The following is a 26,878-nucleotide window of genomic DNA, read 5'->3' on the forward strand; positions in this document are numbered from 1 at the left end:
TTGTCACAAATCAGCTATCCAAGGGAGGAGAAAGTGATCTGTCGAGTAATGGAAAAATTAAGACAGCAACTAATAATAGCCTTTCCCCTCCTTCAATATGATAAGAACTCGTTACTATTTATTTATTAGCTACCAGCTACCAGATACAGCTATCAAGCCATTTTATAATTAAACAATAACTAAACACAGAAAAAACTACTCGAAGGCCTATATATTGAAAGTACTATCCCAGTATTCGCCTTGTGGAATCAAGGAAAACCCTAGATAAACTTCAATCAAGATCGATCCCGGGTCCTCTTAACTGACCCGGGAATGCTAACCAGTTCATCTACGCCACCCAGCAAATTTTTACAGTCGTTCTATAATTCAAATTTATCGTTCTTCATACTTTGTCTCAATTTGTTCTTCCCCTTTGCTAATTCTAGCTTACACACACTACATGTCATACCACGTCACATGTGAGGGAAAAGAATTAAAACCTGAAAAACGAATAGAGCAAACGACATCTATCTCTCTCTATATATATACATATTACGTACCTGTATCTACATGACCGAGTACACACACAACAGCAGCTCGCAAAAGATCTAAACTCTTATTCTTCTCAGCATCTTCTCTACGTTTCTGCAAAATAGGAAATTATATTAGATATTACGCAATATCGTATTAGAACAGTTACAACCCAATCCAATTTCGAAAAGCCTTGTGCCTAATACAACGATTTTATATTATACATTTAACATATAACTAATAATAATAATAATAATAATAATAATGTCCTCATTCACTGAATATTTACTTTCTCTTTTCTTACCTGAAGATATACAGTAAAAACTGCTCAGAATTTTATCATCTCATTTCCAAGCAATTGCATTAATAATAATGATCACTTCCCATCAAATGGAAGACGTGACGGAATGAATACGATTTACACAAGTATTTCTTAAAATAATCACCATATCGTACAGTTGATACTTTCTGACCGATCTTTCTTCTATTATGACATTTTATAATTACCAGTATTCCAGTCTAGTACATCAAATATTTGTGCAACAATTCTGTCTTGCACCGGTGTTTAAAGGGGAACAATTTTAGTAATTTCGTCCATTACAGCATCGAGGTGTGAAATTAACCTGTAGTCTTTCATTTTACCTTATTCGAGTTAGGGGTATTTCCACAATGAAAAATCGAATCAACATATTGTGAGTGTAGAAATGCAGTTGAAAATGTTGCAAGAGGCGTGCAAAGCCTTGATACGCAGCATGTGTTATAATTTATTACAAGGATGTAGGATTTTTATTTTAAATATATTTATATTACTGGAACTATCATTATCATGTGCTCAAAACTTTATCTTTGAAAAGTTTCGATATGTACATTAGAACTTCAAGGTCTTAAGTAAATACTGGCATAGGTTACTCGCACGAGATATAGATACCAATCATTCAACCTTTCTTCCTGCCTTCAGTCAGCGTGATTAGAATCCCTACAGCAAGTCTCAACAATATCTGAAAGCAAACGAACGCTTAGACGAGCAACTCGACTTTCTTTTCTAAATATTTTTCTTCCTTTCTATTCTTTGCATAATTTTTCTGCTATTCCTTATACAACTCCACAAATTTCTAATACTTTCTTTGGTTTCTCAATACTACCTAACAACAATAATACCTAACAGCAGCAGAAAGGTTTTCGATGAATTAAAAGAAAAAAAAAGTTGAGAATGGAATAAGGGACTATAACACATAATGATGTATATTATAATAGTCTGTTAGCCTGAGTTGGATATTTCACGAAATTCAGTCCAATATATTTTATCGCAGAAGTTACCGTACAAAGTCCGACTGGAAGATATTTTTCCTTAAAGTTAACTTTGTAAATAACTGTTTCTATAATAAATGGGCACTCTAACACGTACTGTCACGTAATCTTACTTAATTCCGGTAATTTATCGCCTATCATTCAAATTATACGTTAAAGAAAGATACGTTTACTTAATTTTACCTCAACACTAGTATTTACATAATTTTTCTATTCTTTTACGTAGAACATTTTCAGTACAACAAAATAGTAAATATGAGGAATCTTTGTGAGTAAATTGCTTTCTTCTTTCTTCAGAAGAGCTGCAAAAAAGCGGAAGCACCTTAAATGTGTAAATCTGGGTAAACAACACTTTCTATTACACACACAAAGAATCTCATTTCTTTGCTTCTCAACTGACCTTAATCCTTGCCAATGCTCTTTCCCTTCGTTTCTCCGCATCTGTTCGATGATCATCTTCACTGGAACTTCCCTCGTCACTTTCATCCTCGTCATCGTCAGATTCTTCTTCCGACTGAGACTCCTCCTCCTCATCTTCCTCCTCTTCGTCCTCTTCCTCCTCCTTCGACTTCTGCGTTGATACCTTCTCGGGTTCAGTCTTAGTTTCCTCCGACTTATCTATTTAAAAGAGAAAAATAAAATAATTTTCACTGACTTTTTTTATTCCTAAAGCTATATATTAAATATTTAAATCACTAATGTCTGACACCATGCACACAAATTTTCTTCTCTGATTACCCTACGAATATTAAATACTCACCATTCACATCCAAGTCCTTCGTTTACACAACAGAATATTTTAGCTAACTCATGAAATATTCTGGTAGAGGGGAGTATTGATTTTCTGAGTAAAAAGTATGCCCATGAGCATGGTTTCAATTCTCAGTAGATTCGGAGCTACTTCAGCACTAAATGCTGTTGTAAGAGGAACTGAAAAATGTAGATTACTGTTTCTATTTACTAATTAACTGAATGGCGCAATAAAGTAAGTGTTGACGCCTAAGATAGCCCTTTTAGTCTCCTTTTCAAAATTTTGAGTAGTTCAATGTAATACTAATAAAGTTTACACATTTTATTAACAATGACGGAAGAATTCGTGACTCTTCAAATACCAAATACGTTGGTGGAAATGCACTTCAAAACAGACCTATACACCCTTCGATCGAAACGCAATCCGCACCAAATTGAACGGCATAAACAACAGGACGATCATAGTATGTGTAGGTGGTGCAGTGTCAGTGACCATCGGACAGTGATATACACAATGAAAGTCATAAAAAAAAAATGAAAATTAAATCTTTAAATTTTACGTCCCACGGTTATGCCGGCTAGGCTAAAGGAGACGGTGATGATGACAAATGAATGAAATGGTGGAATGAAGAAAGTGGGAGAAAACGGGAGAACCCCGAGGAAACCCACGCACACGGTGCTGTCCACCAATGAAAGTCATTGAGTTCTTCAAGCAGACCCCCACCCCCCACCCACCCTTCCAGTGCACTAAGAAGTTAGGATGGCAACCATCAGCACAGTCAGAACCACCGTACTTCCCCACGTGGGCGCACGAACACTAAACAATCGACTGCTGTACCCGCTTTTCTCTTGTACGATTATCCCTCACATATGACCATAGCCGAGGTATTCACTAGTGTCGGGAGAGACTATAGTATAGCGTGACGAATGGAAGGTGGTGGTATTCAGTGTTGAAAGCCGTTCCTGTGACACGTACGTGTCCATAAAAATGTCGGTGAGCGGAAAAATCCTGTGTATGGTTGCACTCGCTTGGCATTCTGCTGTGGAAGGCAATTTGCTACACATCCAGTTTTTCTCGGTCTCCACTCAGAAGAGTATGACTGCGTTGTACATGTGTAACGTCGTCTATTCTGTCCTTCGACCTTATCTAGATACTTTGCGTTAAGTCCCAACTTTCAGCAAAATAATGCGCATCCTCATATTCCCAGGGCAATCCAGTGTGCTCTATTCGGTTATGTGCCTTGTACCCTTTCCTACTGCATCTCCAGACCTAAGCCCTATTGAGCACGTGTAGGACATAGTAGGACAGTGACCACCCTTTTCGTCCAAAGATATTTACTTCAAAGACATTTGGTCCAGGGACATTTGGTTCAGTGACATTTCATCCAAAAGAGAATTGGTCCAAACGAGATTTTGTCCAAAGAGATGAGACAGGTTCTTCCTCTAGCAGGCTCTCCTCTAACGTAATTCGATTCCACGTAAGAAACGACATCTTGAACTGAATCGCTCATATCTTCAGTGATATTATCAAAAACATCTAACGTCATCCAATGGAATGAGGGGCAAAGCAAGTAGCATTCGCACTTCGTTTCTCACTCTTGGGCTTTGAGGGTCATTGTATTCCGGTACGAGTCCATGATTACATTGACGCCAAATAGCTTGTATGAAATGGAATAAATATCCCTTGACCACTGAATCTGGAAACGCCTCTCGTGCTGCGTTTATATCAGCTGTTTCGAAATCTATTAAGATTTTTATTGGATGAAGGGGTATTCCCTCCATAGTTCTTGAGTACTTCGTAAATGAGTGAATATGTATCTTCAGTCTTTCTGACAGTGAGACAATATACAAATGGAAAGCAATGGTCCATAAATATACCATGTATTGTAAAAAGCTGCAAAACAGTTTTAAACGTACCATCGCAAAATATTCTATCACTTTGAGAGAGGAGCACGAAGTCATTATGGGTAAACCACATTAAGATTCGGTTTGGATCATTCAGTCCAGAATTAATCTGGAAGAAGATATCGCCGACCTCACTAACTGTATATGGTGAAACAATCTCACACTGCTGAAGCTTTTGGGACAGACGAGGATGGTTATGATGCTGAGGACGCTATTCAAACTTCGTCAATGTGTTTCTATCGGGCATTGTTCAAACACTTCTTCATCGGGCATTGTTGAACCCCGACCAATGCGTGCCTCACAATTCCTCGTGGGGAGCATTAGGATGAGCTTCAGCATTCAGTTTCAAAGTTGATCTAATTTGATTTTCGATTCCGTAAATCTCGTCCCATGAAAGTGATCATTTGTACCATCTTTAAGAAGTTCCAGCCTGTCATCGTCACAAGTAGTAATGCACCGAGCAGAACAAATTGATTTTTTCTCGCAACGCTAATAGGTCTTGTCTTTGTTACACGAGTGAAAATGGCATATATAACTATTATAACTCAATAGCTTCTTATTTCTTGAAGAAACTCATGGTCAGCCATAGCATGTGAATAAACATATCGACTTTAACTGACTAAAATCGAAGCACACCCCAACAGAAGAACGTGACAAAACTTTACATTTTAAATACAATTCAAACACAGCTATTGCCGACTGCTTAAATTTTAAACTTTGCTTAAATGTTAACGCGCAAATTTTTTACTTCAATCTAAACTAGAAAATTAAGTTTTATATTTCTAATTAACTAATCCAAAACTGGAGCGCTACATTTAAAAATTATGTTAACATTCTACTCTTAAAATTAATAAACGTGTTCAGCAATCTATTGCTAATAAGTGCAACAAACCAGTCTTAATGGGAGAAAGTAAAATTTGTATAAAATTTTTGTGTTGAAAATACAATGCGAAAGAATTTCTTAAAAAAGTAATAGAAGCACACGTACAAACGGAAATGTGCAGCATTATGTTTCGTAAAGGAGCAGGATCACATATAAAGAAATTATGGATACTGAATAAGCATAATAATTATCCTCAACAGTATATCTGCATATGATATTTTTACATTAATTTATAAGCACGAAACATCACTGACTGCAGAAATATACAAATGAAGTATTTTAATAATGGAGCAAAAATGCCAGATCTGTACTTCTATAGCAGTGTAATAGGTATTTGGCAACTATAATCCTAATTTAAATAACATAACCGTTCTAGAATATTTAATAATGTAGTATAGCCAACAGCGTCTTTGTTTAACGATGGGAGGCCAGCTTTTTCATCTACTTTTTGCAATTTTCTACTCACATTCGGTCGTTTTATGGTTTTATACGTTAAGTGAAGTTAGATTAGCTTAAGTTAGGTTATTTTCATCGCACTTTACTCAAAAATCGATTGCCGGTCACAACTATCAACTCATTTCTCCTGTAAATCATCCTGTTTTGGCTAGTTTTGGTACTCATCTCCAAACTGTTATTGCCAACTGTTTTTTACAAACCCCCTCCCCCAAACAATTTTCTATTTCAGTGTATTCCGTACTTTGTATAATATGGGATGATGACATCTATTTATGGGATGATGGTTTATAAATGGCCTTCTGGAGAATCTTTCCATCTATAAAAAAGAATGCTTCTAGGGTCAAAAATAATTCTTTACACATTTTATACCCATATCTTTCTAAGATTTTCTAATTTTTTAACATTTCTACACATTAAATGTTGCAATTTAAATTATTCGAAAAGTTTGTAATAAAAATTACTTTCAGAAAATTTAAATAAAAAAAAAAACAAAAAATAAAAAAAAAAAACGAAGTCATTGTTTCGTTATTGATTTCACTTGCTTGATTTCAATATTTTTGTCCTTGCTAATTAGCAAACTTTTGACAGGTTCACTGTTCTTGATAGGATTTCTATATCTGCGCTCTTTTAAAGATGAAATGTTGAAGCATAATACAGCATATTTTTGCTAGATTTGGTACTTTCTGTAAAAATAAATAAATAAATACAATACAATAAAATAAAAAAATAAAAATAAAATTAGAATCATTGCCCCTTCATTTAATTTTATTTTCACAACGTGCTCTTGATGATAAACTTTTATGCAAAATGCCGTTTCCCTAGCTCCAACCAACGGTCTGAAATGAGTTCCAATCAGCCATCTTAGATTCAAAATACGCTGGGGGCTAGATCGCTTCAAGCTTTGTTCCCAGACTCTTTCCCGTCTGAACCCACAGGCCCAAGTGTCTTTGGACTAAATGTCTCTGGACGAAATATCCATCGAATCAAAGTCCTTTGAACCAATTGTGTTTTGATTGAAATGCCCTTCGGACAAGTGTCTTTGAAGTAAATATCTCTACACGAAATGCCCATTAGACGAAATGTCGTTTGGACGAAATGTCACTGGACCAATTGTCTTTTGGACCAAACGTTCTCTGAACTAATTGTCTTTTGGACGAAATGTACTTTGGACAAATGTCTCTGGAGGAAATGTCCTTTGACCGCCAACCAGTAGGACAGCAACAGGCATCACCCAGCTGCTTTAAGATTTATAGCGAGGATAGGATACCACACTCCGGACAGACATTACGCATCTGGCTGAACAGCTGCTTGTATGGCCAATCAGAATGGTTATGCGTGTTATTGAGGTGAGTATTATAAAACTCCGTATAACACAGCTGAAACATCTAAATATAGTATTTGACTTCCTCTAAGCTCACCATTAACAAGATACACGGGCTTCATAAGATCTCTTCACAAATAGAAAATTCCACGTATGAATTCTACTTTAATAGGACTAAAAGTAGGAATTAAATCTCGACCAAAGATCACTAGACAGAAGTTGGAATTATATTATCAAGCTAAGAAACATCACAAACACTGTTCAGTAAAAGGTACAGTAAGTTAAAAAGTAAACCTACACACAAATTTTCCATACCACTATAGAAGATTTTTTCAGCAATTTTTCGTAAGTGAAAAATATGAATTAAATATAATGATTAGTTACTATGAATTAAGAATGACGAGTTCAAAATCGTTATTTTTCTTGATTAATCTATAAATGCATTTTTCATTACGTGAGTGTTCTTAGGAGTTTCTGTAAAGACTTCAAGAAGTAATTTCTAGTAAAGTATCTGTGAGGAAACGATTAAATAAGTAACATGTGAATTTCTATTCGATTTAAGTTTCAAACCGTGAAATCTGTCAAAGAATCTCCCAGAAGCGAAAGTGAGCGAAATATTAGGATCCAAATAAATGAATTAATATTAGTATAAATTATTTTTGTGGCCAACTTTGGGACAGATCCATGAATTATTGAGCGTCCTTAAAACGTTTCCCCCAGTGCATATACTTTTGATTAAACGCTATGAATTATCTGACATTACAACAAGGGCTTCGAAAGTCAACGATAATTAACCCTTTGCTCTATCAATTACGTAGGCTGTATTATACAAAATAAGTTTCGTCTAGATCATTTAATTTCATAAAAAGTATGTTTCTCGTTTTCTACTTGCTTCGTATTTTCTTCTACTTATTGTGCAAAATATAGATAAAAGTAAATTCGTACGCAAATACAGACTCTTGTAGGTATAGTTACATTTTCTTCCCCTATGCGATTCTTCTTTATTTTCATTAAGGAAAAATACAGCTAATAACATTAAGATGATTTTTTTATAGTAATTTATTTGAATTTAAGTAGTTTAGTTATTTCTCAAATACAGTGTTTCATAAACTTTCCTTTAAGTAATAGTAAATCAGAGCACACATTTGTAGCACGCTGTAAAAGGAAAAATGCTCCAGCCAGAGAACTGGGAGAAGAATGAGGAGAAAATGACATATACAACCAGAGCTGAGTTCTTTACAATAGCAACACATACGCATAAATAGCTCCCAACACGACAATCTTGGAAATTTCAATGTTCACTAACGTGCAGTTTACATATCCTGAGATTGATATAAACGAAATGAGCTTTAGAAACCTACGTGATTCGTTTATGCCCTATTAACATCCATTCTCTTCTCTATAGCTAAAGTTGCTTACCTTCTTCCCCTGAAGATTCCGCATCCCATGTATCCTTTACTTCATCTCCACTTTCCTGATCCCAACTCTCTTTAACTTCCCCCTCTGGTTTTGGCACATCTTTTTCTGCATCTATGATTTCTACTTCTACTTTCTTTTCATCAGTCTTAGTGTCCTCAGAACCTACAAAAAAGTTACATAATTGCACAAACACTTTATTATAGGACTATTACATAACAATTCTTTCATAAAATCAAAAGAATTAGCAAAGGATCGTAACGTTCGCATGCATTACAATGTAGCTTGAGACAAGTGACTGCCACTAATGACAGGACACTTCTGAGCACGATTATGCAGATGAGATATGTTACACTTCTTCCCGGTGGTAAAGTGGCTAGCGCGTATCCTTTGATGCACGTGGTCCTGGGATCAAGTCCCGGTGGTATAGCACAAAAAAATCCTTCTTCTCTTCTTTCTCACTCTTTCTTTTCCATTTTACATTCACTTTTAATAATCATGCGTCTCTTTTAGCCTGAAGGACATAATTATGGGACGTTAAACTACTTTTTTTTATTAATTTCAAGAGCTACATTACGAAATGTGATATTCAGCAAAACATTTCCTAGTATTTTTCTCCGTAGTCATCGTTTAAATGAATGTGGAAAATTAATTTCTTAATTCATGGAAAGACCAGAATTACTTATCTTCTAATGATAAAATTGAATTTTATTGCTATTATACGCAGAGGTGGCTATCCTTAAGGACTTCGTGCTAGAATGTACGCATAAATCCAATAAATTGAAAATACAGAGGTGTACGACAAACGGATTAATGAGGACCAAGTTTATGAACACGCAGAAAGATTGGCTATGGGTTGCCCCCTATCTTTACTTTTAGTAGATATTGTAACGGATCATTTGAGTCTATTATCTACAAAGAGAACAGTTGAAATATGTGAAATACAAGCGCTGTGCTCATGATATAATTTTTATTTACAAAACTGCGAAACACCTGGAAGCTCTCATGAATAAACTTAACAGAACAATTCAAGAATTAGATCTATACTGAAGTTGAAAAGTATTTTAAATTTAACGTTTCATAGACACAATAATGAGTTCATTTCTACGTTATACAAATAACCGATTGCGAGCGACTACTATATTCACAAAAATCAGTTCATTCTTACAGGTTACATCTAATGTGTGATTTATTTATTTATTTCTACGAGTGCAGAGCTTGGTTTCGTTGGCCGAAGGCATCAACAGCCAATTGGAATTAATTCTGAATTGGGAGAAAATAAAAACGGTTATGAAATGGATATCTGGAACATGAAGAAAACACGCCTTCGATATTTACAACGTAACAGAAAACAAAGTGGCATATAGATCTGGTAACAAGTGGATTTCCTTTCCCTTATCTCATTGAAGCACGGTGGAATTAATTCTGAATTGGGAGAAAATAAAAACGGTTATGAAATGGATATCTGGAACATGAAGAAAACACGCCTTCGATATTTACAACGTAACAGAAAACAAAGTGGCATATAGATCTGGTAACAAGTGGATTTCCTTTCCCTTATCTCATTGAAGCACGGTGGTATACTATTAGTATAAGGCCCAACTTATTGGTTAGAATAAATAAAGTAGGCGAAAATACAGATTCAAGGTCATTTGTAAATGTCAAATAAGTATTGAAAAATTACTCACAAGTTAAATTACTATTTCTTATATAATTTGGCTTCTTTCCCCTTCTGTGTTTTACGTCCTTATGCAAACGTGCTCTTACGAGTTAGAGTAGAACAAAGAGAACTTGAAAAGATCGAGAATTTCACGTATCTTGGAAGTATTTTGACGAAACACGCTTGCACCAAAGAGATCAAGTCAAGAACAGCCATAGCCAAAGAAGCATTCAACAAGAAAAGATCACTCTTAACTAGAAGGCTCAATATTGGACTTAAGAAGAAGTTGGTCAAGTGCTATATCTGGAGCATTGGACTGTATGGTTCAGAGACCTGGACATTACGGAAGTTAGAGAAGAAATATTTAGAGAGCGTCGAAATGTGATGTTGGAGGAAAATGGAGAAGATAAAATGGACAGAGAGATCAACAAACGAAGATGTTTTAAAACGGATAGGAGAGAAGAGGACACTTCTAACCACCATCCTTCGTAGGAAGGCCAATTGGATTGGTCATATCTTGCGAAGAAATTGTCCTAAAGATCAGAAAAACGTGGAAGAAACATTTCAAGGCCTAAATCTAAAATTAAAAAAAACTCTTTAGTCCCAGGACCTGACAAAAGGCAGAATACTTATTAATAATAATAATATATAATAATAATAATAATAATAATAATAATAATAATAATAATAATAATAATAATAATAAAATACTGAGGTTATGAAGGATGGGACCTACGCTCTGAACTACGACTGGGCCTTGAATCCAATGTAGTTGACGGGTTCACAGACCATCATGCAAATTCAACGCTCATAATAAAGATCGTTCCCCACCGCACTATCTCGCCTCCAACAGAGATAGATTACACGAACACGCTACCGGTCTAGACTCTCTGATTTACTTTGTTCTGGAGTATATACGCAAGACGTAAATGAGCAATGTAAGGTAAGAACAAATCCAGGATTCTACAGACAGTAATATAACGGTTTCGCGATTACCCAAACATTTAGTCATTTCCAAACATAAAATAAAGTTAGTCAAAATCATATACAAAGCTTTATAATCATGTTAAGTCAAATTTATACTGAAAACTACTTCCCCTGTTGAAAGGAATGTATTTGAAACATTTGATACAAGGACGAAACATCAATCTTTAAATTTCGACAAAGGTAATATAGTCAAAGAATGGGACTCCGTAACAATTTCATTCCAAAATATAAGTTAAAATAATTAACACAGTTCCACTCTGTCAGTTTTATATGATAGAGTTGGTCATCCAGGTTACTCCATTACAGACCACGGAAGAATAACAAACATTAGTCAGCGTCTGACAAGGATTTTGTAATGCAATTTCAATTTGGTGGTGGTTTTCGTTTTTATAGTCGGTTCTTAATCTTAAAATTTATTTTGAGAGTACTTTGACTATTTCATCAAGTTTCAATAATGAATTGTACTGTAAAACTGGCCTGTTTCACAATATAAAATAGTTTTACAATTCAGTATGCAAATAACTCAGAAGCTTAGTTGATGATCTTAAGTGTAAAAATGCGATTAAAATCTTCAGGTATCTAAATTTACTTCCAGGCAGCTTCGTCAAAGTTGGCAGAGTAAGATGTAAGTTAATTTACGCAGAACGCTACGAAAATAGTGTAAATACTTCTATAATTTCAAATGTATTGTGTTTAAATTGTAATAACAATCTTACTGCATTTTTCTCAACATAAAGAGTACTCGGAATGTGTTGTGTCCTATATTCTGAGAACTCTCCCACTCCAAGTACGCTGTATTATGAAAAATACAACAGAAGTTGTAATAAAAATTTAAAAGCACAACAATTTGACATTATAAGTATTTATTCTATTTCCTAGTATCATGTTTACGTATAACGCTATCTGATATATTATGACTAATGAACAGTACCGGTAACTAGAAGGTTCTGTTTTCTTTGGCACTTTACAATTTATAATGGATTGCATCGCCATTAAACTCCAAACAACCAGACAAACAACTATAAAATCGATGACATAAAACTCGAGGTCTTTTTTTAAATTTTTTCTTTCTTTTTAAACCCAGAAGGTGTCTCTGTAAAAATATGTCAACGAACTTTCTTAAATTATCATTCTTTCATCCTTCGATACTAACTCATTCACAAGTGTCCAGTAGATATAAATACTTATAACTCCTATTCTGAGTGAGAGGAAATCACACACTACATCTTGTTATTCACTGTCCTTTGCCTATTCACTCCAGCGTGATGGTGCGTCACAAATGAACAGGAATTGCAGCGCAAAAGACCGAACAACTATCTAACCACTTGTGAGGGTTCCTTAGGTACTTTATTGAAATGAAATGAAATCTAAGTTTTATGTCTCACAGTTATGTCGGCTAGGCTAAAGGAAACAGTAATGTTGAGAAATGGATGAAATGGTGAAATGACGAAAGTGGGACCAAATGGAAGAACCCCATCACTTGGCGCAAGCTGGGATCGAACCAAAGATCCCATGCACCAGAAGTGAACGCTCTACCACTAAGCCACATCAGCCCTAGGTATTTTATTGTATGTGTTAGTAGCATGTGCAGTTATATTAAAGCCATATGTGAAACAAACAATAGTGCAGCATAAGATATACGTAAAATTCTCAGTAAAGAGAGTTCGCTATGAATAAAATTCCTATTTCATTGCCTACGCTAATGGACAAGAGATTTGCATGTGGAGTCATGGCGATATAGGGAGGCAAAATAACTACATCACTGTACATCAATGTAATTCAGTTTGCAAACGTTATTCGTAGTTAAAACGAACATTACTTGGATGCAAGAAGCAGAAGCAGAAGAAGAAGTAGTAGTAGTAGTAGTATTTTGTGAATAGAGTTTGTGAATATGTTTAAACACATTCCTCATTGCTTTTGTTCAAGAAATCCCTTCAGCAAACTTTCACTCATATTCTAAAATTATGCAGTTATTAATATGTCAGTCGACTTAAGATATACACTATGTGATCAAAAGTATCCGGACACCCCCCAAAACACACGTTTTTCACATTAGGTGCATTGTGCTGTCACCTACTGCCAGGTGCTCATTATCAGCGGCCTCAGTAGTCATTAGACATCGTGACAAAGCAGAATGGGGCGCTCCGCGGAACTCACGGACTTCGAACGTGGTCAGGTGATTGGATGTCACTTGTGTCACAAGTCTGTACGCGAGATTTCCACACTCGTAAACATCCCTAGGTCCACTGTGTCTGATGTGATAGTAAAGTGGAAACGTGAAGGGACATGTACAGCACAAAAGCGTACAGACCGACCTCGTCTGTTGACTGACAGAGACCGCCGACAGTTGAAGAGGGTCATAAAGTGTAATAGGCAGACATCTATCCAGACCATCACACAGGAATTCCAAAATGCATCAAGATCCACTCCAAGTACTATGACAATTAGGTGTGAGGTGAGAAAACTTGGATTTCATGGTCGAGCGGCTGCTCATAAGCCACACATCATGCAGGTAAATGCCAAACGACGCCTCACTTGGTGTAAGGAGCGTAAACATTGGACGATTGAACAGTAGGAAAACGTTGTGTGGAGTGACGAATCACGGTACACAATGTGGAGATCCGATGGCAAGGTGTGGGTATGGCGAATGCCCGGTGAACATCATCTGTCAGCGTGTGAAGTGCCAACAGTAAAATTCGGGGGTGGTGGTGTTATGGTGTGGCCGTGTTTTTCTTGGAGGGGGCTTTCACCCCTTATTGTTTTGCGTGGCACTCTTACAGCGCAGGCTTACACTGATGTTTTAAGCACCTTACTTCCCACTGTTGAAGAGCAATTTGGGGCTGACGATTGCATCTTTCAACACGATCGAGCACCTGTTCATACTGCACGGCCTATGGCGGAGTGGTTACACGACTATAACATCCCTGTAATGGACAGGCCTGCACAGAATCCTGACTTGAATCCTATAGAACACCTTTGGGATGTTTTGGAACGCCGACTTCGTGTCAGGGCTCACCGACCTACATCGATACCTCTCCTCAGTTCAGCACTCCGTGAAGAATGCGCTGCCATTCCCCAAGAAACCTTCCAGCACCTGGTTGAAATTATGCCTGCGAGAATGGAAGCTGTCATCAAGGCTAAGGGTGGGCCAACACCATATTGAATTCCAGCAGTACCGATGGAGGGCGCCACGAACTTGTAAGTTATTTTGAGCTAGGTGTCCGGATACTTTTGTTCACATAGTGAACATTTATATTGCAATGAAACTACATGTAACATCTTACCATTAGGTTAAAATATAAATACATGGGCCTGAACACTTTCTTACAATATTCCTAGAGTGATCTGACAGCTGTTACGACAAATTCCGTGCAATTTAATATAACATAAAAATGATAAAATATGAACTGACACTAAGAAAACATATACTTATTCTTCGTTCCCTAATTCCATCCAATGTAAATGAAGAAGTGGAACATAGATTTACAAGAGATTTAAGTAATATATTTACGACGAAACTGAATATGAATTGCTGTTGGATTTTATTATGAATGTTCAGAAAGGAAACGTAATATAAATCTATAGTGAAAAATACTTTGGTAATAGAATAATATAGACTATCCTATGTGATGAAACGAAACATTAAAAGTTCAAATAATTATATACTATATTTTATCCAATATACGAACGTAACACGGCTATTGACTTCCAGGCCTGCAATACAATCTTAGATTTGCACATTTACAAAACTGTTAATAAACATCGTGAACTATCCTTCAAATTAATGTTTTTTATCAGGTGCAAACTCACCACATATTAGTGGTGGCCACCTTCTTGATTTTTCCAGTCACGTGATACAGCATTACCAAGAGATTCTTAATATGTTTATGGTAATACAAAATATGTAGACATTTCGAGAATTTCCAAGAATATCATTTTTAGCAATAAAATAACTTTCTAAAACTTTTTCCCCATGAAAATATACTAACCAGAATAATATCAATATACTTTCCACTTAATACAAAAAATATACACAGACTTATAAATGTTATACTGACCTTTATCTACATTTTCTGTAGATGTTTGATGTTTGACTTTGTTTGGACGAATTCTTGTTCCTGGCCTAGGTTTCTTTTGTCCTACCTCTGGCATTTCTAGACCTTGTGCTTTTAATGCCTCAATCATCGCCTGAGCCCTCGCTCGATCAGCTTTTTGTTTGGCAGTTAACAGCTTGCCTTCCTGCTTCAACCGTTCTCGCCTTTCCTTTTCCTTTTGCCTTTTCTTTTCCTTCCGCTCTTGCTCTAGTCGCAACTTAAAAAAAAAAAAAAGAAAGAAAATAAAAATATATTTTGATTCTGAAACAACATAACGAACACTAATTTCGTAATTTCAGTTAAATGATACGCCTTTCCTAACCTTAGTATGTTCTTAAGAATGTTATACAATTTATCTTAAAAAAAGCAGTAAGTCCATCCTATATAATGAACTATATTACAGTAATCCAATGACTTAGGTAATATGCAACTTAAGTCAATTCGCAATTACGCAATAAATCTTAAAAATTATAACTATCAGAACGTATGAACACGTCTGCGGCTCTTACATTAATTGCAGTATGCAATGACATACCAGGGTTCAGACAGATTTTTGTAAAACAGTTACCTATTTCTCTGACAAAAGATTAACTTTTCCAGAATCTTAACCCCATTAGTTTAGTCAGATATCTACAAACTATATTAGAAGTTTATAAAGGAAATGTAAGTTCTGTATGTACTGTTATATATACACTTTGGCTTCTAAAGTCCATTAGACATTTTAAATGACTGCAATGTCAGACATATATGCTCTAGAAATGTTCCCACAGTTTAGAAATATTTGTGTGTCTGGCGTTGTCGTACAACAGGATGCATCTATCCTATAATACAGTTCGGCCCACACTCTAGACTCAGCAGATCAGAGATGACTGGCAGCTGTGATGTGACGTCGCTGATCCTGGAAGTACTGCTGTAGGAGCGGTAGGTAGACTTTGTCCTTCATATAGGCAAACTCAAATCTAGCTAGCTTGATGATCAACAAGTAAGTGCCTGGTCATGTATCCAGACATGGTGAATCAACTATGAGGCAATTATTCATTTAGGTACGAACAAACACCATTGCGGAAATGTAGTCACGGCTATCTAATTGAAGAATGAAGTCCCTCTCTGCGTCGTGAAATTTATTCAAAACTGATGTTCCATTAACAGATGACTCAACGGAGAAAAGGGGAACATACAATTAAAACACCTTCCTGTATGGCGCATAACATGACGAGTTTTGGCGAGCTACATGCATGTTCGATTTTTAATATGATTTTTTTTCTACTTTACATATGTTGACGTTATGCCGGTTTTTGTCGTGTTGCTGTAACTCTCCTCTTCTATGCATTGTTGACTTTCAATGTACCTATATATAGTGACAAGCGTATTTTTTATTTATTTATTTATTATTATTCGGAGAAACTGATGGTGGCTGCCAGTGGAAATGTAATGGCAGCTAAATGACAGATGAAGAGATAAAGTTAAACATTGACAACTGTATCTTGTATTTTATAACCATTCACACACATGTATACTTTTTTTCTATGAAAATACATACATTTGTAATGTTTTACATCCTTTGTGAACATAGTGTACAAACACTGGATTAAAATTAATTAGAGCTGTTTGCAAATAACGGAGAGAAGATGTTCACGGGCGATGAATGCTAACAAGAATTTACACGAATGTTGTAGTGAAACAGATAACTGCTCCATGAAATAGCAAATTAGCAATTCCATCTTTCAGCCAAACCAAAGATAACAATACAAATGTCCAAAAATCCAGAATCCTGGGGAAGACAAACGAAATTTTACAAACTGAACGCCTTTATATGCCTTGTTAAAGTATGATTGAAGATTCTGAGTGGGGAATTTGAATGAATTCCGAAACGCTGCACTTGTAACATTACTTGGTTTGTGAACTTTTCGCAACCGTCTTTGGGTTCTTGGTGTTGCGGTTATTAGATGCAGAAGGTTGTTACAAGATAAACCCTCGTGTGATCTACTGTACTGAATGAAAATCATGAATGGGAGCTTTCTTTGCGGGTTATATGACAACAGTTGTAATAAGATCTTGGAATAGTAATGTTTAATTCATGACTCTTTATCAGTGGAATGGATAACGATGACAGGGCCTAAACGCAAAGCAGACTGCATTGTATTTCCGTTAGATTTGTGTATTATTTTTTTGTGAAAGAATGTTAATGAACTGGGAATCAATAACGCACTGGGAAGCGAACAAGACGTATAATCGGCAGTAAAATTCGGTATTCAAAAGTGAGTATTCAAAACTGAATAATTTAAGAAATCATAGTAGCCTTCTTTATAGTTCTCTACAAACTACATGCAAATAACTATTTTCGTCAGCAGCTCAGTTGTATATTTAAACCTACCTTGGCTACTGTAAACTATTTACTGAGGCTTTTTTTTTTTTTTTAACCATTTAGTTTTTTCAACATGCCGGTCAGCATAATCACATCAGCATTCACAATATAAGTGAAGCCACATTAAGTGATTGGAATGGGATTATTAGTGTATTAATTTGTAACAAATTATTTATCATAATATGGTTTATGCATTCTGTTTTCAGAATGTTACAGGTAAGCTTAACATACCTGAAATGTTTTTTTCATTATGAAGCCACGAGATTTAACTGAAACAGCAATGTGTGTTTATGTTAAGAAACCGCTGACGGAGATGGGGATTCTCATTACAAATTTCGTCATTAATAAACATTTAGATACATTTCTGAGTTTCAAAAATTGATTGTAATCATGTAACAGTTTAGTTCCTTCAGTAATTACACTATCTTCATACACTTCGAAATAAAATATATACTGTATATATATGTATGTGAGTGGTTACCCATCACGATTCCTTGCTATTACACATTCCGAAGGGGTGATTGAGTGTTAGTAGGGAAGGATTCATGTCAAGAGTAACAGCGATATTATAAGGCTAGAATGGAGAGAGAGAGAGAGAGTTTTTGTTTGTACACAGTGAAATTACCTGCTCTTCACGTAGTCGTTCTGCCTCCTCTATTTTCCTTAACCTCTCTTCTTCTTCCCTCTTCAATCTTTCCTCTTCTTCTTTCAACTTTCTCAGTGCTTCTTGCATTGCAGCCACAGCCTTCTTTCCAGGACCCTTCTTATCTTTCTTCTCTTCCTCCTTTCCTTTCTTCTTCTTTTTCTTCTTTTTATCCTCATCCTCACCTGCAACATTGGACAAATAACATAATAAGCCAGCATTGTTATTTTAGCCGCAATTAACACTTGTACTGAAAATCAGAAAATACTGATTACAAACATCAAGTAACGCTATAACATGTACAGCCTCTTCTGAACTAGTTACTGTGAGTGGCACAAGAGTTCTACTAATAAACAAATCAAAACAATAAAATAAACATAAAAGTTTTATATAGAAAGATGTCCACGAAACAAACTATTATTCTTCTTGACTTGAACTGTACATAAATTGAAATCTAATAGATAAAGAAGAAAAAAATCTTAAAATAAAATTCTTTTGCTGCCATTTGTTGACTGCTGCCTCTAATACCATCACCGCTTTCCTTTCTTTCTTATCCTTTCTCTCTAAATATAGCAATTCCTACTTTTGAAAATCAATATTTAGGTATTAAAAACAAGTATCTAACGATATACCGGTATGATGGCTGCTCTACTAAATTTCTGTTATACTACAAAGGATGTCCCAAAATTACTGAGAACATTTTTTTCAAGCATTCATTTATCACAAAACAGTAGTTCTTTTCAATTTGTCCTTTATAATGCAATAGTTTGAACGTTGCGTCCCATGCAACGTATTATGTGAAAGTACCTTCAGCGTACCATGTACAAAATTTTGCACATTGCATGGGACAAACAAAAAAAGCCAGTCAGTCAGTCACACACACACACACACACACACACACACACACTCTTTGTCTGTCTGTCTGTCTGTAACCAGCAGTAAGCTTTACGTTTGCACATATTGCACATTTTGAACTACTGTTGGGCAGCACCTACATGGACAGGAAAATTTCGTGAGGCAGTGTCCACCAGAGGCCCTCTTACGATCTGTGTAATTATTAGGTTCTTTTAAAGAATCCATTCAAATGTTAACTCAAATCAATTCTGTGGAAATAGTTTTTTTTATTTTCTTTCTTTTTCTTAAAACTCAATTGGATTACAACTGTTACTAATACACGAATTCCCTGTAAGGTTATAACATTACGTGAAAAAAATCCTAGCGCCTACGCTACGGGTTACTGATCTATGTTTATTAGGCATTTTCCACTTACAAATTTACTTCAAAGTCAAAGATGCTATGTGGTTGCTAACTTATGATAAACTATTAGTTGTAGTGTTAAAATGAAAAATGTGTACTGAATATTTGAGATTAACAGTGAACAAATGAAACAAAATTCAAATATCCACAAAAGTATTTACTATGTCCCGTCTAAACTTACTAGTTACAACTAGAGATACAACTAGCTCGGGAAGAAAAAAAAAAAAAAAAAAACTGCTTTAAAAAATCTTTCAATGGCTTTTTTGACTGAGAAATGGTACTTTCTTCTTGTTGCATGCCAGTTATAATGTAGGCAGTCAGGGAGAAGACAGTCAGGAAAACATATAAATAGCCACGGAAATTTACTACATGTATATCTTACGAATGAAGAAATTAAACATGGGCTATAACAGGCTGCTGGTAAATAGAAAATGCATATTTTTTTTAAAAAAAATTATATTTTTGATTTTCTACATAAATTCAAATAGGCTGGTCTGTAGCTCAGTCAGTTGAGTGTCCGAATGCAAATCCAGCGTTCCTATTTAATCCGTGGTCACAGTACGAGTATTTCACCTAGTCCGTAAGTTCGAAGGTTAGATCAGCCTTGGAAAACGAATCGAGTACAACTCCGGGATCAAACAAACAAACAAACAAAAAAAGCTTAAGGCGATACCGTCGTTAGAGAGGCCCAGGCCTCTGTAGGGCTGTTCTGCTAAGAGAGAGTTTTAGATAAACTGAGAGCATATTTCATGCAATTAGACACTGAAAACAAAGTACAAGAACATCGAAAGAAAATTAAGAAAAAAGTAAAATTTCTGTGTGTACCAGTTTCATGAAGAAACGAGCACATTCCGTGGAATTAAACGTTGACACTGAACTAGTGCAAGAACTGAAGAAGGAAAAGAAAAAGAAAGCACACACACACAGAGAGAGAGAAACAAAAGCAGAAATAGTATTTACAATTTTAAGTGTTATTAATTTCGTAAGTGGTTTGTCGAGTTGTTAATATGTAACTGAACATCCAATTGTAATTCTGCGTAATCAGGTGGAATTGAAATAGAAATTAAAATAAGGATATTAAAAAAAAAATACCCATATTTGTAGGAAGGTTTATATACTTCTTACATGGTAACTAAACATTAAATTGGAATATTAAAAATAACCTAAAGAGAGAGAACATGAGGGCGAAGTGTAGTCGGCTATAAGGTAAGTAGGCCGACAAAAATGAATAAATAAATAAACAGTCAAGGAAAATTTGTATCGAAGTCATGGAAATTAAAACTAACATATATTTAGAAACTCTGGTATAACTTCTAGATACTAGGTAAGATTGTTTGGCAATAAACGCGACACTTGTGATATGCTGAGTTGCACAACTCACGTTTGCTGGCAACAATACAATATCGATTTGAGAACAGTCAAGCTTGCCACCCTGGACTGAACATAGGACTCTGAACTTTTAATGTTGTAAACGCGTTTACTTAGTTGTAGAATCCACTACAGGGAAACAAAAGTGGCACTTGAATGCGAAAATAACAAAAAAAGAAATGTTCATTCCCCCCCCCCCCCCAAAAAAAATAGGCTTTTTCTGGAAAAGAACATCCGTCCCCAAAAAATACGTTTTTCTGCACCTCTATTTAGAACTGATTTCCCAGATTCCAACTTCCACTATAAAATTATATGCACAAATGCTGCATGACTGCGAAACATTGGTATTCAGGCAGAGCTTGTGGTAGTTATAAGAAGGTCCTTGAAACGATTTTGTTAGATTCCATGGTATTCGAGCTAGGTTGACAAAGTTTATTTCTTCCCATTGTTAATTTCATAGCCCTGAAAGAAGGCACCTACTGATTGGAGAATCTGCAATAAATGAACTAAAGTACACTACGTTGTTTTAAAGAAAATCAGGAATACGTTGTTTTATTTGACTGTAAACTAGAGACCTGCACGGGCCGACACTGATTTCTCTTCAGGTCGGGCAGGGCTGGGGCCGATTAATTGCAATTCTTTAATAATTATTGACTTTTGTTAAACGATAACTGGAATAAAGCCAAACGTTGAAGAAATGTGCCCGTGAAAAATGTTACAAAGAATGCAATAGCTATTTACAGTTTGTGTTGATTAGCGGCTCCATTTTCACTATAGAGGATTGCAGGAATTGGGCAGTAAATTGAGCTCTGACCTTGACCTTCACTGAACCCAAAATATGACAAGAAGAGATGGGAAAGTTTTGCCTGTCGCTAAACAATATTGCCATCTTCACTTTGTGCTAAAAATCAATTAAGTTAAATTTTTGTTACAGGAAATGGAGTTTTTGTTCTCTCGATGACAGGCAAAGTTCTAGGAGGCAATGGTACCATTCGGGAGGCATACGTCTGCTTGTGAACCAGAGTTTAGAAAATGTTTCTGAGGGTTAGGTCAAGTTTAAAACTAAATTTTGAGAAAGATTGGGGCTCAAACTAATTTTTTTTAATTTATCGGGCCGGGATTGGGCCAAAAACATTTAAAATTTATCGGGCCCGGGCCGGGCTTCGGCCAAGAATTTTAAAAAACTTTCCGGGCCCGGGCTGGGCCGAGCCTATGTACATTCGGGATGGATTGGGCTCGGGCCCAAAAATTCGTCCCGTGCAGGTCTCTACTGTAAACCTTAGCAGGCCAGCATCAAACGCACACCTTATAAAGCATCCAGAAAGTTTTGAGGAAGGTCACAAATAAAATAACACTGCCTAGAAAAGCCAAAATAATACCTATTGGCAGCAATCAATTGTCAAACAATCGGGCAGACTATGAACCCATGGTTATAGTGCAGTCAAATTACCAAAAAGTAAGGAACAAATTAGTAACCAGCTGAAAATTGGCACAGATGTTGGGAATGATGTTCTAAACAATATACTAAAAGTCCCCTGAAATCCCACGTGACATTCGCCGCCATATTGGAAAATGGCCGCTGGAAGTGCCAAATGAACAATACCCAGATAAAAAGAGCAATATCTTCACTACGGTTGAAAATAAAGAGATAAACTTAGTGTCGTTTTATAGAACATAGATAACAACATTTTTTTAGAGAAACAATTTTTCATAAAACGCACACTTTTAGAAATATTTAGTTCTAAATTCTAAAATTCCGAAATTTACCGTCAAACTGATTTACAATTTTATTGAACTTATGAAATAATTATTAACAAGTTAAAATTTGACATAGATGTTGGTCCAGATCATTTAAATGACATACTAAAATTCCACAACTTCTTCCTTCGCCAAAATTGGAAAATGTACAAATGTCCGAAGTAATTGAAAGTTAATATTTTGTTAAGTGAAATACAAAATCTGGACTGGGCTAAATATTTGAGAAACTGCCAATGCAGTCGATCCGAAGTCAATTGCGATCAATGCTGGTGGGAGGGGCGAAACATGACGTGTTTAAGGTTGTCGTCCGCCAACTTGGAATCGACTTGTTTATTTTAAATAGCAACATGGTCGTGTGACATATAACATCATTCTCGTTCGAACAGAAACTCAACGGTAAGGTTATTTTTCCAAAACCTGCAACAGTTTTGAAGTTGGGAACAGATTTAGGATATGTTATGTGTGAAATGCTGTGAAATGTGCTGTGCGAAGTTTCGAATTAAGAATCAAGTAAAAACAAGCTTTGTAACATCTTACTTACGTATTCTTTAATAACCAGAAAAAGAGAGAGCTGACACACATAAGACAATTACATTCCCATGACATGTTCAGCATGCCCACCGTTCTGTTCTATGCATATTCTTATCCGCGAGACCAGTGCTCGTGCACTCTGCGAAGCACACTTAGTTGTTGATATTTGTTCACAGGCCGTAATGATTCTCCTTTCCAGGTAGCCAAAGTCATTAATTTTACACTGATAGACAATAGCTTTAAAGTGCCCACAAAGATAGAAATCCAACGGAGTTACGTCGGGGGACCTTGCTGGCCACTCAACTGGTCCATGCCGACCTATCCAGCAACCGGGAAAATGTTCATTTAGCCATCGATTCCATTTCGACCATGATGCGTCCGTGCCCCATCTTGCCAATATTGATGAAATCACCCTTCCTCGTTCAACAAAAGTGGCATAACAGTGTTTTCAAGCATATCTCCATATTGTGCAGCATCTAAGGTCCCATCAATGAAAATAGGTCCAATAGGTCCCATCAATGAAAAAAGGTCCAATAAGTTTTCCGCCCCATATTCCATATCACACCATTGACTTAACCTGCACCTTGCATCTTTGATGCATCTATCTAATTAAGATTTGTATTAGCCCAGTACCGAATATTTTGCCCAGTACCTAGAAATCCTACGGTAAAGTTTCACGTGTTTAAGGTTGTCGTCCGCTATCTTGGAATCAACTTGTTTATTTCAAATAGCAACATGGTCGTGTGACATATTAAACAACATCCTCGTTCGAAGAGAAACCCAACGGTAAGCTTATTTTTTCAAAATTGCAACAGTTTTGAAGTTGTGAATGGATTTAGAATAGATTATGTTATCATTTAGACTTAAATTTTGTTATGTGTGGAACATTGTATAGAAGGGAACAGACTGTCTCTTTACTATTTTCTTGTAGGTAGGACAGGATGCTAACATGAGAGGCAGGAATCGAAATTATTCTTTTGGCTGGAGGACGTAGTTCAGCAATAATAACAGCCGTCTTCAAAGAGTGACATCCTAATCGCGATCCGGTGACAGACAGTGCTGTACGAAAACTAATCCGCAAACTCAGGGCAACGGGAAATGATGATTTACTTCGATCAGGACGACCACGAAATGCAACTGATCCAGACACATCAGCAGCTGTGCTTGGTGTATTGGTGGAACGTCCTACGAAGAGTGTGCGACGTCTATCAAGTGATCATAATGATAGAGTCAAAAGTGTTCAAAGAATATTAAAAAGGAAAAAGTGGCACCCTTAAAAATTACAGTTGAATCAAAAACTGTCAGAGGATGATTCTAATATACCAGTGGAGTTTTGTGAGTAGGCTTTGGCCCAGATAGCTAGTGACCCAGCCTTTCTTCATAACATTGTTTTCAGTGATGAGGAAATATTTCTATGTAACAGGTGAGGTTAACTACCAAAATATCTGGTGCTGGGCTAATACATATCTTAATTGGACAGATGCATCGAAGATGCAAGGTGCAGCCAAAGAAATTGTGTGGTGTGGAATATGGGGCGAAAAACTTATTGGACTTGTTTTCATTGATGAGACCCTGGATGCTGCAGAATATGGAAATATGCTTGAAAACACGGTTATGCCACTTTTGTTGAACGAGGAAGGGTGATTTCATTAATATTGGCTACAAGATGGGGCTCGGACGCATTATGGTCGTAATGTAATCGATGGATGAAAGAACATTTTTCCGGTTGCTGGATAGGTCGGCATGGACCAGTTGAGTGACCAGCAAGATTCCCCGACCTAACTCCGTTGGATTTCCATCTTTGTGGGCATTTTAAAGCTATTGTCTACCAATGTAAAATTAATGACATTGGCTACCTGGAAAGGAAAATCGTTACGGCCTATGAACAAATATCAACAACTATGCTTCCCAGAGTGCACAAGCACTGATCTCACGGTTAGGATTTGCATAGAACAGAACGGTGGGCATGCTGAACATGTCATGGGAATGTGATTGTCTTGTGTGTGTTAGCTCTCCCCTTTCCTGGTTATTAAAGAATACGTAAGTGAGATGTTACAAAGCTTGTTTTCACTTGATCCTTTAATTCAAAACTTGACACAGCACATTTCACAGCATTTTACACAATACATATCCTAAATCTATTCACAACTTCAAAACTGTTGCAGGTTTTGGAAAATAACCTTACCGTTGGGTTTCTCTTCGAATGAGGATGTTGTTTAATATGTCACACGACCATGTTGCCATTTAAAATAAACAAGTTGATTCCAAGATGGCGGACGACAACCTTAAATACGTCATAATATTTCGCCCCTTCCACCAGCATTGATCGCAATTGACTTCGGATCGACTGCATAGACAGTTTCTCAAATATTTAGCTCAGTCCAGATTTTGTATTTGACTGAACAAAATATTATCTTTCAATTACTTCGGACTTTTGAACATTTTCCAATTTTGGCGAAGGAAGAAGTTGTGGAATTTTAGTGTCTTCAAATGATCTTTACCAACATCTTTGTCAAATTTTAACTTGTTAATAATAACTTTCTAAGTTCAATAAAATTGTAAATCAGTTTGACGGTAAATTTCGGAATTTTAGAATTTAGACCTAAATATTTCTAAAAGTGTGCGTTTTATGAAAAATTGTTTCCCTACAAAAAATATTGTGTTATCTATGTTCTATAAAACGACACTAAGTTTATCTCTTTATGTTCAACCATAGCGAAGATATTGCTATTTTTATCTGGGTATTGTTCATTTGGCACTTCCGGCGGCCATTTTCCAATATGGAGGCGAATGTTACGTGGGATTTCAGGGGACTTTTAGTATGTTGTTTAGAACGCCATTCCCAACATCTGTGCCAATTTTCAGCTTGTTACTAATTTTTTCCTTTCTTCATTAAAATTTGAGCTTCATTTACTGCACTATAATGGAACTCAGCTAAACGTACCAAATATGTTCTGCCTGGTCACCTTGTCGAAGGTTCGGAACCGTCGTCCCCGCAAGTGGTTGTCTAAAGATTAAAGAAATATTAATTTGACAGTGCAATGTCCGGACAATACAATAGCGATACCCAACCAAGTCGGATAATAGTATCACGGGCGACCTTAGCTGTATATAGTTTCGTGTTGCCCTCCAGCAGAATGATTCAGAAGCAGTGGTTTTTAATTTTTTCAAGCATATGTTTGAAATGTTGGAAACCCTTAGTTACAACGATTCTCTGGCTAGGTTGCACGAGTTCGTGATGAACGATACATCCACCGAATAGACCATATCCTTCTGTTGATCTAGTGGTGGTTTTCGTTGTTCAAGAATAGGTTTATATAGTGCCAAACAATGATGACTGGAGATAATCATTGTAATTCAATGCAACTCTTAAAGCACTATTATATTATTTGCTGATTTATCACTTCCTTACCGAATGCTTGACATATTTTTCTTCCCATTCCGATCGTGTTTACTTGCATTGAAAACTCATACAGCACACAGACCCGTATCTGACATGATCTCACTGATGTTTGCCATTTTAATAAAGCAACCATGACCAGTAAGCTAAACAGGGTAACACTCACGAGCACTTTTTCATTCTGAAACGTAACGTATTGGGCATGCTTTCAGTGCCATCACTGGGAAATATGACAATTTTTTCGGTACCATTTTAATAAAAGAGAA

General features: G+C 36.2%; 1 protein-coding gene across 1 annotated transcript in view; it reads right to left on the reverse strand.

Moving 5' to 3' along the window:
- Positions 1-26,878, reverse strand: part of eIF5B (eukaryotic translation initiation factor 5B) — a 377,721-nt gene that overhangs the window by 292,833 nt on the left and 58,010 nt on the right. The window contains exons 6-10 of the mRNA XM_081752175.1: positions 18,281-18,483; positions 15,255-15,507; positions 8,553-8,714; positions 2,219-2,436; positions 540-624 (exon numbers count right to left, since the gene is read on the reverse strand). Coding sequence (XP_081608301.1) covers positions 540-624; positions 2,219-2,436; positions 8,553-8,714; positions 15,255-15,507; positions 18,281-18,483 — 921 coding nt within the window. The remainder of the gene's footprint in view (positions 1-539; positions 625-2,218; positions 2,437-8,552; positions 8,715-15,254; positions 15,508-18,280; positions 18,484-26,878) is intronic.

This window comes from Thermobia domestica, chromosome 3 (assembly GCF_964235325.1).
Source record: "Thermobia domestica chromosome 3, izTheDome1.hap1.1, whole genome shotgun sequence".
NCBI classification, from domain to species: domain Eukaryota; kingdom Metazoa; phylum Arthropoda; class Insecta; order Zygentoma; family Lepismatidae; genus Thermobia; species Thermobia domestica.